The 15,061-nt window shown below is 35.0% G+C and overlaps 2 protein-coding genes and 1 long non-coding RNA gene across 3 annotated transcripts in view; 2 read left to right on the top strand and 1 right to left on the bottom strand.

Annotated features, from left to right (window-relative positions):
* On the top strand, nt 1–8,135 carry LOC107015682 (DNA-(apurinic or apyrimidinic site) lyase, chloroplastic). Its single transcript, XM_015216018.2, has 12 exons — nt 1–101; nt 180–333; nt 442–530; nt 2,212–2,291; nt 2,457–2,720; nt 2,816–3,141; nt 4,220–4,327; nt 4,825–4,962; nt 5,057–5,104; nt 5,207–5,287; nt 6,258–6,417; nt 7,463–8,135. The coding sequence occupies exons 1-12, from the start codon at nt 52–54 to the stop codon at nt 7,582–7,584; spliced, it is 1,620 nt and encodes a 539-aa protein (XP_015071504.1). The 5' UTR covers nt 1–51; the 3' UTR covers nt 7,585–8,135.
* Nucleotides 8,136–8,618: 483 nt separating this feature from the next.
* LOC114076935 lies at nt 8,619–10,056 on the bottom strand. Its single transcript, XR_003578013.1, has 2 exons — nt 9,849–10,056; nt 8,619–9,507 (listed from the first exon to the last, which is right to left on the bottom strand). It is a non-coding gene; the product is annotated as an uncharacterized LOC114076935 (long non-coding RNA).
* Nucleotides 10,057–10,156: 100 nt separating this feature from the next.
* Nucleotides 10,157–15,061, top strand: part of LOC107017857 (UDP-N-acetylglucosamine--dolichyl-phosphate N-acetylglucosaminephosphotransferase) — a 7,119-nt gene continuing 2,214 nt past the window's right edge. The window contains exons 1-8 of the mRNA XM_015218137.2: nt 10,157–10,596; nt 11,307–11,394; nt 12,715–12,806; nt 12,895–13,013; nt 13,218–13,333; nt 13,403–13,530; nt 13,616–13,702; nt 14,668–14,728. Of these exons, the coding sequence (XP_015073623.1) occupies nt 10,232–10,596; nt 11,307–11,394; nt 12,715–12,806; nt 12,895–13,013; nt 13,218–13,333; nt 13,403–13,530; nt 13,616–13,702; nt 14,668–14,728 (1,056 nt within the window). The 5' untranslated portion in view covers nt 10,157–10,231. The remainder of the gene's footprint in view (nt 10,597–11,306; nt 11,395–12,714; nt 12,807–12,894; nt 13,014–13,217; nt 13,334–13,402; nt 13,531–13,615; nt 13,703–14,667; nt 14,729–15,061) is intronic.

Here is a 15,061-nt window from a genome sequence, read left to right as displayed (position 1 = left end):
AAGGAATTAAACTTTCTTTTTCTTCTTCATATAGTGTTCTTATTACAATCGATGTTACAATCTTTTAAGTTTGGTCTTTACAATTTCATCACTTCCAATAGGTAATATATGACAGTTTCTATTTTTGTATATTTTTTTGTTCTTGATTTTTTCTTCTGAAGAGTGTACCTTTTTCTCAGTGTTGGAGTCATTTTAAGGAAACCCAAGTTTCAGGTTTTGGTTTCTGTGAATTTGACGATAATGGGGTCTAAAAAAAGACCCTTTTCAACCTCATCAGCTACTGGAAAATCAAATGAACAAGTGAGTGTTGCAGCTGAAAAGGGTGTTTCAAAGGTTGTTTCTTTGTGACCAATTAATGTCTTTTTCAGCATTTGGAGGATGGTTCAGTAAGAAAGATTGAGTTTTTGTTTGTTTGTTTGAGTTTTTGTTTGTTATATGTAGGAAAATGGTGGCAAGAGTGGGGAGGTTCTTGTGGAGGATATGGAAACAGTAGAGAAAATGACTGTTCCTCAGCTCAGAGTAAAACTTAGGTATATTTTGAAGTGCTAACTGTTTTGCATTATATGCTATTATGTTGTAGATGATTCATGTCTGTTCACTTGTTGTTTCGTTGGTTTCTTAGTATCTTGTTGTTGTGTCTGTTTGTTGCTATTGCCTCTTTTTCACTGTTTGTTCAGTAAGGGTCTTTTGGAAATAACCTCACTATCTTCTCAAAGGTGGGGGTAAGGTATTTGCACACTTAACCAGACTTGGGTTTGTTGTTGTTGCTGTTGATTCATTTTGTTTGCTATCAATGAGTTTTGGGCCGTGCGAAATTGGCCCTCTGGGATTTCTCGGTTATTAAAGTATGTGTAGAGAATGGAAGAAACAAAAATGGGTTTTGCATTGCATGTTTGTGGTAGTGCAATTAGTTTCTTGGTTGCTGGAGGAGCTCAAGTATATCTTATAGTGCTCAGTGTTTGGCATCATGTGCTATTATGTTATAAGTGGGTTCATATTTGTTTTCTATCATTGAGTTCTAAGCCATGCGCTATTGGCCTTCAGGAATTTATCGTTCAGCCCCCAAAAAATAATAAGATTGTAGAGAATGGAGGAAACAGAGATGGGGTTTTGCATTGCATGTTTGTTATAATGCAATTAGTTGCTTGGTTTCTGTAGAAAGGAATCCATATTTTTACTTGATTTAGAGGTTTGATCGAATAATTTTGTGTGGTTCATTATATGCCTGGATTAGTCTCTTACAAAAATGAGGAAAAAAGAATATTGGCTGGACTTTTCTGTTTCAAGCAAAGATGATTGGATGCATACCTTTTTTACAGGGAAGAGTATATGAAAAGATTTTTTCTATATTGCTTCTTACAATAATTTTCAATATTAGATATAAGGTTAATTATATGTGTGAAAATGATTACCTGACAGTCACAACATGTACTATCTTTGTGCATTATATACTCTAGCTTTACATAGGTACTTGCCAGCTTGGTCTAAAATATTCTTCCTTAAGCAGTGAATACGTAAAATTATTGAACTCTGTGAAAAATTATGATGCCTTAGTAGAGCTAAAAGAGTCCTGAACCTGGATTGGACTTAGCAAGTGGTTGGAAGCTTTATAGTATCTGTGGTATCAAAAGCAAAAAGCACGAAAAAGCTCTAAGGCATGTTGGGGTTTTAGGCGCATAGCGCAAACAAAGCATATGTTTTAATGGAAAAAAGTGCTAAGTGCAAAGGAAGAAAAAAAACAATATATATATTTAGTCCAAGACTAACAATTATAAGCTTGAATGACAAATATATGAACGAAGAAATTGAATTTTTTTAACGAATAAGTGAAATATCAATTATGTTACCTGATTCAAAAAAATAAGTGAAATATCAATTATTTAGTGTTGCCTCTTCTTGGCGAGGAAAATATACCTTAGAACCTTGATTAGTGATGACGGACATTGAAACGCACATTAAGCGAGGTTAAGCGCTTAACACGTTTTGTGCCTCGCTTCGGGGCTTAAGCTTGCCTTTGACAACACTGTATAGATACAACAGTAAGTGATTCATCTGGAGCACGTAAGTTGGTCTAGAACCTCTGTTCGGATGATGTTCCATTTTAGAAATGATTTGTGTGGATAGGAGAGATCCGCAGAATGTATCACCTAGTAATTTAACAGCAGCTTTCAATTTGATTCTGTGATATGACAGCAAGTTCTGTGTTTTCAGGAGTCTTGGGATTCCTTCCAGAGGTACTAAGCAAGAACTTGTTGCTTCTTTGAAGACTTTCCTCGACAGCAAACTTGATGGTACTCTTTTCTGTCATTTTAATTGCAACCAAGCCCATTAAATAACGTCTTTATTAGAAAGTCATGATCAGTATCTATCTAGGCGATCATAGTATTATTCTGCGGACTTCTCCAAAATCCAAAGTGCAACGGACAGATACTTTAACCGGTAACTTTCTGTTATAGATGCAGGCAATGGATCTGTGGCACAGGAGGATAAAGTATCATCTGAGGAGAGTCTAGAAGTAGCAGCTAACCCTTCAAAAAAGAAGTCCAGAAAAGTGCCAAGTAAGAATCGCAACCAAAGCAACGTCACATCCAAGGTTCCTACTACTCGGCAGACGAAAAAACGAGTCACAAAAGGCCAGACTGAGGATACCAGTTTTGACATTATTGTTAAAGAAACTGAAATTACCCAAGAAATGTCCATTGAATCTAATGATATCAAAGGTAATTTTGGTATTTTTTCTGGTTATTTCACACTTGACTTACTGTACATCTTGGCTTTGCTGTGACAGCAAATTAAATGATGAATAACTTTACAGGCAAGAAAAATGTACGAGCAAAGAGAAAAGTTTCATCGGCGACTGCTTCAGCACACATAGGAGTTTCTGAGGCTGCTGATCTTTCTGTAAATCAAGATGAACCTTGGACTATTTTCGCTCACAAGAAGCCCAAAGATGGGTGGATTGTATACAATCCTAAAACAATGAGGCCACCTCCTCTTTCAAAGGATACTAAACATGTTAAGTTATTGTCTTGGAATGTCAATGGTCTGAGGGCTCTATTAAAGTTGAAGAATCTTTGCATACAGCAGCTTGCTGATAGAGAAGATTTTGATGTAATATGCCTACAGGAGACTAAACTACAGGCAAACTCTCATTTTATCTCTTTCCTGTTTGTATGGATCAACTTGATATTTTAATAGATATTTTATACATAACTTACACATAGTAGCGCAGCCAGGGAAGGGTAACCGCCTTCGGCAGAAAATAATGTTCTATAGATAATACGAATTATGTATATATAGTAGATGTTGAATCCCCTTGCTTCTTCGTGTGTTTACTTACTATTATGAGTGTTTACTTAACTATTATGAATAGCCTTTCAAAAAATCACGGTTGCATCGCTGTTTACACAATGCAAAATTTTATGCATGTAATTTGTACCCTATCTTTCTCGGTTCTTAAATAATTGGAGTGGATGAAAATAAGGGAACTGGTAGAGACATAATACCTTATGCTGTTTGGACATTCTGGAGTGTCCTTCAAATTTCTGCAATGTGATATAATATAACAGCTGTTTGTCTTACTCATACATATTGAGATCTTTGTAAACAAACTTTGGATGCAGGTGATGCTTCAATTAATACAATTATGGTCTTCTTCTTTTAAATAAAGATAAAAATTGTGTAACAGCAGCATGGCCAATAACCGCAAGACAGTTATGTGTCATCTCATTACATAATCCTCCTAATTTCAACTCGATGAAAGAAACAGCGTGTCTTTTACCACCACACACAGACATATTCATGTATATTATCCATACACACACCCGTATTCACGTATGTGTGTGTGTGTAACCAATTAACCATTCAGGTTCCTTAAGGTTACTTGCTTCCTAGTTAACACAATTCTTCAAATTCAAGGTGCGCTGAGTTCTCAGATCTAGATTGTGGAGAGTGCAACAGAAACTGGAGGTTTTCTTTGTTGTGTTTAAACAAGTTCGACAAACTCTAGTTATCGGTGTACTCTAGAAGAGATGGAAAATTACCTTCTACTGCAATAGTTAAGATCTAAGCTGCTTACAGCCATCAATGAGCTTAGGTCATTAGTTATGGTTTCTGAATACTGTGTAAACTACTATGTGACCGATAGAGATTTTTTTCCTTTCCTACGACAAATATTTGTGCTGTCTTGGTTAATTTCATGTCTGATTCTTGAAAGCAGGAAAAAGACGTTGAAGCGATCAAGGAAAGTCTCCATGACTATAAGAATAGCTTTTGGACATGCAGTGTCTCTAAGCTTGGATATTCTGGTACTGCAATCATCTCACGAGTACGATCCTTTGTCCTTCCCGTTCTTTTTTTTTCCTTTTATTTTTCTGATTTTCTTCTTCATTAGACCTGTCAATGATCCAACTCCGTCATTCTTGCACTGAACATAGATCTCCAAATACACCTGTCCGCAAGTGTAAAACCAAAATTGAAGAAGTTAGAGGGGAAAATGAGTAGAAAGTACTGCGAAAATTAGCTACTTCCATAACTCATAATATATGTACATTTTCTTGATCCACAGGTATTTTTTTGTGCAAGAAGATCTTTAAAAGGTCTCTGCTGTTTGATCTTCCTTATTTGAGATTGCTTTTCCTTTATGAATTGTGATATCTATTTTTATGTCAAGCCTTCCATTGAGTGCCTTACTTTGGTCTCTGAGAATTTTTTTTTACTAATAGAAAAGGAAGAAGATTGAGCAACTATGTCTTCTTTCCTTGAATTGTTTTTGGTTTATTTGGTGTATAAGCAGTATTATCCTGTTGCTTTCCTCTTTGACAGATTAAACCAGTTTCTATCAAATATGGTCTCGGTATACCAGATCATGATACTGAAGGACGACTTGTTACGGTGGAATTTGATAACTTCTATTTATTGTGTGGATATGTTCCAAATTCTGGTGATGGACTACGCCGATTGGTAGTTCCCTACATTTTCACTGTCTTCTTGTATTTGTAATGTTATGTGATGCAGTTCTTCTTACGGAAATGACTAACAAGACGTACTTTACCAGACATACAGAATTACCGAGTGGGATCCTTCTCTTGGCAGTTACATGAAAGTAATGTTGCTTTCTTTACTGACATCTTATGCACCGCGTATCATTTCTCTATCAAGTACCTCAATTTTTTCTTAAAACTTTTCTTCTTCTGTGGCTTTGCAGGAGCTAGAGAAGTCGAAACCTGTTGTTTTGACCGGTGATCTAAATTGTGCCCATGAGGAGATAGATATTTATAATCCTACTGTAAGAATTTTTTTTGTCACATCCAATCATGTAAATGATGCAGAAGCAGTTTATGCATTGTGAATGATTCATTGCGCTAAGTGACTCTTGATATATAGTTGTAAGAGAAGGTACAAAACAGCATCAATGATGCCCCTAAGAGAGAAAATAAAAGCTACAATGAAGCAAGCATATTAGAGCAGATTGAAACAATACTACTCCCTCCTTTCAATTTGTTTGTTTGGTTTTCACTTGAAGTGCATTTTAAGAAACCAAGAACACCTTTGAATCTTGTGTCTTAAACAAAAAATTTTGTGGAGTGTACCAAAATGTCCTTAAACCTTGTGATCGTAAACATGCTATGAGGGAAGTTAGAATTAAAGAGTTGTTAAAAAGGGGGGGAAAGACATTTTTAAAAAAAAAACAGAGTAAAAGGGGAAGTAAGGCAAACTAATTGAGACAAAAGGGAGTACAATTTAAATTATTACATTTTTAAGGTGATTATGTTAGCATCTATCTTTTAAGGATAACATGGGAATCAACATAAACGAAATCCTATCCAATTACGGTATACAGGTTAAGATATACTTTGAAATCTAATAGGAGTGATTGTGCTCCAAATATCAACTGGAGGGGAAAGAATTGTTTACTTTAACTAGCATATAGAAGTCATCCACCACAAATAGAGATACACTGGTTTTCTGAAATGAGAAAATAAAAACTTGGCAACTGTTTGCACCTAGTGCCATGGGAACTTGTTCGGTCCTCCCATCATTTACTGAAATAGTTATTCATTGGTTAAAGTACAATTGAGTATTGGAAATTATCATATTCCAACACAGTGATTTGACTATGCAACCTAGGATTCCTGTTTGCTTGTGGATTTTAGCAACTGTCTTCAGTTGTTAGCTTAGCTTACTGAAGTTGCATTTTAGTTTTGATATCATTCTGATTCATTGTGTCTGATTTGTTTTCCCCTACATTTGCTTAGGGAAATAAAAGAAGTGCAGGCTTTACTGAAGAAGAAAGACGGTCTTTCGAAACGAACTTTCTAAACAAGGGGTTTGTAGATACATTCAGGAAGCAGCATCCTGGTGTTGTTGGTTATACTTATTGGGGTTACCGCCATGGTGGACGTAAAACTAATAAAGGTATTTAAAAATTTATTCTATTATGGTGCTATTCACTTGTCCTCTGTTTACCTTGAGCTGTTCTTATTATGACAAACTAAGAAAACCAGAAACACGCCTAAGTTTGTGCTTCTTCATGTACTCTTCTCCATAGCCCTACAAGTAGATATTTTCGTGTGTTTTACTGTCTAGTGGAATGACTGTGTTTTGCTGTCTAGTGAAATGACAACATTACCCATTTGACAGTAGTAATTGTGGAAGTACAACTTTTGAGTTTAAACTTAGGTACTTGCTTGTGGATTAGTCCCATATTGGTTGGGGAATGAACTAGTGGTTTGCTTATATGGGCTCAGAAAGTCCTCCCCTTATGAGTAAGCTTTTGGGGTTGAGTTAGGGTCGGGCTTGCGCGAACCTTGAGCTTTATGCCAATACATTTATATTAGCAACTTAAGATACTTCTATCAGGTTCTTAACTGGAGTTAACTATCTTGGCAGACGGGGCTCGTAGACCTTATGCCTAATATAATTTAGCTACTTGGATACTTCCTTCAGGCTGTTAGCTTGAATTAACTATCTTGGCGATGTACTGCTAAAGCTTTACGCCAAAACATTTAGCAACTTATAATTTGTATCAGATTGTCAACTATCTTGGGCTGACGGGGTCCTAGAGCCTTACGCCAGACTTTTAGCAACCTAGACATTCTCACCAGGTTGTTAATCTAACTTTCTTGATGCTGATGTAATCCTAGAAGCTTCACGAGACACTTTCCTCAACCTAGACGCCTGCAACCAGTTACGTCAATCTGCTACTTAGATAAAGGCTTGACTACCTATGACCTATCCCCATGTAGTTATGTTTTCTCTTTTCACACATTAACCTATGTAACTGCTCGTCCAACATCTTATTTTTCTAATCTCTAGTCGACTATCGTATTTGTTACCTCTTCTCCTTCACAAGATAATTCCAACCTCACATTCTTTGTCCAATTACATTTGCTATTTTAAGGATGGTTTTTCAGATTGTCTGTGATGGGACTTATCCTCTATGATGTATATAAAATGGCAGGATGGCGGCTTGACTACTTCCTTGTCTCGGAATGCATTTCTGAGAAGGTGCATGACTCGTACATTCTGCCAGATGTAGATGGCAGCGATCACAGTCCCATTGGCCTTGTCCTGAAGCTGTAGTAGGTTCCAAGTACCAGCCACCGTTTTTGCTAATTCCAACATCTTTGATCGTCTTCTCAAAGAATATGGAACCGGAGATTATTTTCAGGAAGCTAACATGGAGTACATATTTGGCTCATAAGGCTATTTGACATATAAATGGTGAATCCTGATTTTTGTGCAGTGGCATACAGGATTCTCACATGTTCAGCTATTTTTGATGCCTTGTTGATTCACAGGGGAAGCAAATGTGAGTGTCACAATACTCCTGTTGTAACTTATGTTTTTTGTTTAACCCTCCGGAGTTTGGAACTTACTGATACCTAACTAATTTGGATTCACATCGTAGAAAGTATACTGTGGTGATGTTAGTGGTCTCCCTATTTTTGCCTGAGCACACTGGTTGGCCTAGTTCGAATTTCATCACGTGCTCATAATCTATTGATCTAATTAATTTGAATTTGCGTTGTGAAAAAACCTATTATATAGTGGTTTTAGTGCTTCCTAGTTTGCTCAGCATTCAAAAACATTGTGGTTCCCATTTTGTAATTATAATTTATGATTTGATTAAATTAGTTTGAATTTGTAGTTGTGAAGCTCATCTGTTTGTGCAGGCCTTATCATCGCTACTTGAGGTTATTTTTTTAGACCCTTGCTCGTATAATCATATTGAAAATTATGTAAAAAGCAAAATATATGCGAAGAAATCATGTTGAAAATACTTGAAAAGAGAATAAATAGCAATAACAAAACTCACACACACAAGTACCACATAAATCGAAGAAAAGAAGATTAGGCTTTGTTTGGTTGGGTAACAACTTATCCAATGATTAATTGCTTCTTTCGTTCCTAATTATTTGTTCATTTTTGAATCGGTACATCTGTTATGGAAATAATTATTTTTTTTGTTAATAACTGTGAAAAATTACGATTGCAAAAACAAGAACCATTTATAGAATTAAGAGCATCCGGTATCACCACCTCCTTCTATGAAGGTTGCAGCAAAAATTTAGATCTCAAGCAAAAAAAAAAAAAAAAAAGAGTCAAACAAACCATACCAACAACCTATTTATAAATTCTAGACATTAAGTTAGTGCATCTATGAGTTCTTTTTAAACAGTGTAACATATCTATCCTCTCCCTAATCTCCCTTTGGATCTGTGCTATAACAGAACTCGTAATTACATGTATGTTCCTGAACATCTTTATATTCCTTGCTCGTCAAGTGTGATGAATCATAGCACCATAAATTGCAGCAGATACTTCTTTTTGGAACCTCTTCCATTTTCTTCTTTGAAACCATTCTAGATTTTGTATTACTCTCCTCTGTTGCAAGTACAAGCCTGATCATGTAAAGAGAGCGACCCTTATTTCCGATATCCAGCCACATCTAGCAAACAAATGATTCTGAGTCTCTATTTCATTTTCCTCACAGGAGCAGCATGTAAGGTCATCAACTGGAATGTTCAATCTGCTCATTCTTTCCTTGGTAAGTATTGTATTTTGGGAAGCAATCATTCTATGCTTTGGCAGCATAATTGAGTTCCCAAGTAAAGCGATATAACTCTTGGAGACGTTTCCCTTTTGTAGTGCTGTTTGTTGAACTTGCTTCAATCTATCTTCATTAGCCTCTGTTAGAATGGTGACCATTCAATTTTTTCACCTTGTACAACCTGGAAAGTGTTCCATTTAATACTTGAAAGATTTTGTCATCGATGTATTAGGCTAATCTTTGCTGGACAGTGGTCGCTGTGGCAGAAAAGTTGCATTGTATGCCTCTAACCATTCTGCATTAACAAACACCCAATCTATTTTCCAAGTGTATCTGCATGGGGAAGTTCTAACCAGCCACACACACTTCTACAACCTTTGCATCCAATTCTATCATCCATAGTTAATAGACCATTAAACTCACCCATTACTAACCATGGACTATTACACCTACTACCAAATATGACAATAAATTATGAAATTAAAATTTAACATTTTTAAAAATGGAAAAATTACATAAACAAAGTCTTTTATTTTATAATTATCAATTTTAAATATACTTTTAATTCATCACTATTTTTGTCAACTTTTACCCATACTCACTTAAAACAATTTAAAAACAAATTTATTCCTTTTTCATATAATTTTTAAATTAAGCAAAAAAGTTGACAAAAATGATAAATTAAAAGTATACTTAAAATTTATAATTATAAAATAAAAAAACTTTGTTTATATAATTATTTTTTTGTTTACTTATATCACACAAATATACTCTAAGTTTAGATCAAACTTACGCGATGATATTAGCCAATAACTCCAACTTCTTACCCCTCCTGTCACTGGGACATCCGTGCATTAAAAAAGAAAAAAAAAGAAAATATAAAAAAAAATTGAATTCTATTTTTGAAGCAACAAATGGACCCCACATATGACAAATTCATCTGACGTGTCCAAATTCTATTGGATACAAGTGTACTATGGCTTAAAAAATACGCAATTAATTAAGACTCGAAAATATAAATAAGAAAATATAAATAAATAAATAAATATAAATAAATAAAAATAAATTATTTATAACAAAATATAAATAAATAAAAAATAAAAAAAGAAAAAAAATTCAGACTCAAAATGACAAGAGTCTCCACAAGTGACACACAGTGAGAGAGAGATCGAAACAATGGCAGCTAAAAAACGACCGTCAACGGCGGCGCCGGCCACCGTGAATCAACCGGAATCATCCATAAACACGGAGAAGCCTAAATCCAGTGACTCCTCACCGGAACCTCCTATAGCGCCGGCGAAAGTTTACTTAATTTTCAAAATCTCTTCGATATTCTTAATCCCGTACTTCTACTTGATATTTTATCACTACGACATCGAATCAGAGCTCCGAAGATCGATTCTCATCAATGCAATTGTTAGCTTGATCGGATTCTTCGTCACTGTTACTATGATTCCTGTTGCCTCGAAGTATGTATTGAGAAGGAATTTATTTGGATATGATATCAACAAAAAAGGCACTCCTCAAGGCTCTGTCAAAGTGTAAGTTTTATTGTATTTTTTTGCTTAGAAAGAAGAAATTGAAGTTTTAATTTACTTGAAGCTGGTGGAATTCAGTACTGATTCAAATTTATTATGCCTTACTTTTTGATTTTGATAGTCTTAGTTTGAATTAGTTTGCTTAAAATGTGAAATTTCTATTTTAAAAGCTTTTCATTTATGCATATCTCTTTTTAGATCATTACCACAAGAGCCATGGTTGATTTCTTGAGCTCATCACGCAATATGTAATGTGGCTACACTGTTTCAATTTGGTTGTCGGGTTTGAACTAGGCACGGAGTTTAAGAAAGTAAAGAAATTTTTGAATCTTGTGGTCTACCAAAATGTTCTTTAATCTTGTGTTCTTAATTATGTCATGAGAAATATTGGAATAAAAAAATTATGAGGAAAGGATGTAGACATTTGTAGGTAGGCTAAAAGGAAAAGTAAGATAAACAAATGGAAACGGAGGACTACCAACTTACGGCTAATGCTGGGAATTCATAAAATTTTTCTTTACTGATAAAAAAGAATGAGCATAGATCATTCTGGAACGGCCTAAAATGAAGGTAGGAAAGCTTTGCTGGGACAAAGTGAGTAATTTGATGAACCCAGTGAAGAGAGTGGGTTTCAATAGTTAAGACCAAGCTCAATTAAGTTAATGCGGTGTTAGACTAAGCAATTTATGAGTGATCCATATTGTATTTCGCAGACCTGAGTCACTTGGCATCATTGTTGGGGCTGTGTTCTTGGTCGTGGCAATCTTGTTTCAATATTTCAACTTCACAGCTGATTCAAATGTAAGTAAAGATGCAAGCTTTGTGGTTTAATTTGGAGTTTTTTTGTTCATTGATGATCTACTTTACGTCTTGATAACTGCTTATATTGGTTTACTTTTTATCTTTTTCTGGCATTATTTTGTGTGCTCCTTTCTTGCTTGCCTGTTGTGAGAACTTCTAAGTTCTAACTAGTATTAGTATGATAAAACATAAGAGAATTTTTTTTTCTCCATTTAAAGATGAGAAAACAGTGCCAAAGATCACCCTACTGACATTGAGCTTATAAGCACGTGTTTGACTATATTCTTTTAACTTCTTCAAAGGATTATAATTAAAACAGTCCATGATTCATCAGTCCCAAACAAGTTGTGAAGGACTATATGAATCCTCATTAACCATTATCTTTATTGATTTAAAAGAATTGTTGCTGTTAAGGTTAAAGAGAAAAAACATATTCAGTATTCACTAGTTGTAGTGTTCCAAGTTGCTGGTTTATTGCTTTTGGGGGGAAAATACTACTAATTGACAATTCACAAGTGGTTGTGCATTGCAGTAAATTGGGCAGCTGGGTTAATTATCATGCATCCGTACACACGTATCCAAATCCATTTATTTCCCCTTGACTTTTTTGCTGCCTGTGATGGTGCCAATTGGCATCTTACAGTTGACTTCTATAGAAAAATTTGAATAATCAAAGAGAATGTAACTAACCAAATCACTTTTTGCAAGTTTTATCTGAAAAAAACACTCTTTTGACTTTTCAAATATAATTATTAACAGAACGAGATGAAAAACTCTGATGTGCATCAAATGTGCTTGTGCATGAAGCACATGCCTGCTTCCTTCTAAGTAAACTAAAGCATGATCTGGTTGTGTCAAAAGCATAGACCCAAAGAGCATAGCATGTAACGAATGCCTGGAATTTTCAAAATAAGAGGACAGGGCTGTGACTGAAAACGAGAAGACAAACACAGCAATTTGGTATATAGTAAAGGATCACTCAAATAGTGGGATCGATACTAACTCTAGATGTCAAAATTAATTTCATAAAGCAAAAGATAGTCTGCAACAAAAAGCAGAACAGTGGTGTCAAAGGCATAGAAATGCAGGGCAGGATAAAACAGTGCAGATAGGTAGAGATTAAGCAGACTGGGTGGGGAGAGAAGTAGTGAGAAAGAGGGGTGTGTAGATAACCTCAAAATATTGTGTATGTGCTTGTTCATATGCGATTTGTGTAATAGTTACATTAAAATTGTTGCTCGAAATGATAGTACTTAGCTGCACCTTCTTTTTTCCTCGTCAAAAAATTGTTGTTCTAGCTGTTGACTTTGAACTTGGCAGTGGCTTGTGGAATACAATGCTGCATTATCTTCGATCTGCTTTATGATGCTACTTGGGTTTGTGGATGACGTCCTTGATGTACCTTGGAGAGTGTAAGGATTTCTTTATGCAACTGGTGGGAGCCTTTTGAAATCTTTTCAGCTTAGATTCTTATGAAGTTCATGTAATTCTTTGAAACAGGAAACTGTTGTTACCATCCATTGCAGCTCTTCCATTGTTGATGGCATATGCTGGGCATACAACTATTATTATACCGAAACCCCTTGTATCATATGTTGGATTAGAGATCTTGGATCTAGGTAAGCATCCTAAAATTTCTTTGTGCTTCTATTGAAGGTCCTTAAGTTGGAGTTTGTCATATTTGATGAAGTACTCAAATTTGAAATGCACATTTAATATGCTTAAAGTCGTGTTTTGTATGGATATAATTCTTTACCATTTCATACATTAATTCTTTCCATATGTTGACTTCAGTCTGTTCGTCATTCTCTCTGGTTTTACAGGATGTATCTACAAATTATATATGTGGCTATTGGCAATATTTTGCACAAATTCGATCAATATTCACGCTGGTATCAATGGCCTTGAAGTTGGGCAGACAGTCGTTATCGCAGCTGCTGTAAGCTTTTACTGTTCTCTGGTTATCACTTGGACGATTGAATGTCATTTAACTCTATAGTAATTACAGATTTTGATACACAACATCATGCAAATTGGAGCATCTGCTGATCCTGAATACAAACTAGCCCATGCTTTTTCTATTTACCTTGTTCAGCCAATGCTTGCTACTTCCTTAGCTTTACTTTCATACAACTGGTAAAATTTAATCTTAAAACAACCTCAAAGTTCTCCTTCAGCAATACGTCTTACTTAATACTTACACTCGCCACTGTCATTGTAGGTATCCTTCCTCAGTTTTCGTTGGTGATACTTTTACATATTTTGCTGGAATGACCATGGCAGTGGCTGGAATTTTGGGTCACTTTAGGTACATCTTCCTGTGTGTTTCTAGTTATTCAGTTCAGTGTTACTTCTGCTAGTCTTTTTCTTGAACCATTTAATTGCATCTTTGATCCTTTAGAAAGAAAAAAAAAAGGTCATCCCATTTTCCCTTGTCAGTTTGACTTTGTGACATAGTGATTTCCAAGCAAGAATGGAGCACCCTCGTTGGCTGATGACTATGAAGCCCATGTTTTTCCAATAAGTGACTGGGATATTTGTATTTATCAGGAAAAGAAAAGTGACCATAGTATTGTGTGAACAACAGAGTATTGTCTTTATCAGGAAAAAAGTGACTAGTCTATTGTACTGGAAAAGTGGAACCAAGGGATGACATCCTTAGACAATTTGAATATTATTTTATCAAAAATAAAAGAGTTCATCCTAAAAAAAAAGTTGCACCAACACGATCCCAAATCTGTTCACGAAGGGCTTAATAAACAAGCCTATATCAGGGGAAAACTACCCATATCTGAACAAGAAAAAAATGTGAAGGGTTTTTTAACTCGCTAATCATTAAGTTCTCAAGAATCAGTCTCTCAAAGAGTTGAATCACATTACTTCTATAAAATGCTTGTAATTTATCCCTTTCCAGATCCAAAAAAAAGAAGAAAGTAGACTTGGCTGCAATAAGGATATCATTGATATTAGTGAAAAGAAACTGTAAAGACTAGTTATGGCTGAGTTGGGGAACTCATTTATGTAATAAATTGTTAATTGAAGTGAAATCTTCAAACTTGTGTAGATCATTGAATGGTATCATAGTTGAAATATATTAAACGTATTAAGATGTACCAAAACAGTTAAAGTGTCACATAAACTGTCTGATCGAGTATCACCATAGTATGTATTGTATAAATGATCTTTAGTGTCTGTACTTATGAAGATATTTGTTCAAGTTTCTTCATCTGAAACTTAAGACTAATGCGTCTAGTTTTCTTTGTTTCCTTTCAGTGAAACACTGCTTATATTCTTTTTGCCGCAAGTTCTGAACTTCCTACTATCAGTACCTCAGGTTCTCTTTCTCTCTCTCTCTCTCTGCGCAACCCATCTTGAAAAATAAAATGATATAGGGTGTGTTTGGTATGGAGGAAAATGTTTTCCATGGAAAATGTTTTCCTAGAAAACAAGTAGATTTTGGACTTATTTTCTTATGTTTGGTTGGTAACTAGAAAAATATTTTCCGGAAATGATTTTTAGTGTTTAATTTACGAATTAAAAATGTTTTTGAGAGACATCTTTATTTTTACTGGAATAAAAATTAATTTATGAAATTAAAAATATTTTTTAAAAATAAAACTATTTTTCTTTTTGGGTGGTGGGGGTGGGGTGGGGTAGGGTATGGGGG

The sequence above is a fragment of the Solanum pennellii genome, chromosome 4 (assembly GCF_001406875.1).
Source record: "Solanum pennellii chromosome 4, SPENNV200".
Lineage (NCBI taxonomy): Eukaryota > Viridiplantae > Streptophyta > Magnoliopsida > Solanales > Solanaceae > Solanum > Solanum pennellii.
Note: the sequence above shows the minus strand (reverse complement) of the source record. Positions and strands in the feature narration are given on the sequence as shown.

Excerpts from the sequence above, each read along its gene's own strand:
- LOC107015682 (XM_015216018.2), top strand. The coding sequence starts at position 52 with ATGTTACAATCTTTTAAGTTTGGTCTTTACAATTTCATCACTTCCAAT. Across the intron at positions 334-441 it reads CTGAAAAGGGTGTTTCAAAG|GAAAATGGTGGCAAGAGTGG; the intron begins GTTGTTTCTTTG and ends TGTTATATGTAG. Across the intron at positions 2,721-2,815 it reads TGAATCTAATGATATCAAAG|GCAAGAAAAATGTACGAGCA; the intron begins GTAATTTTGGTA and ends ATAACTTTACAG.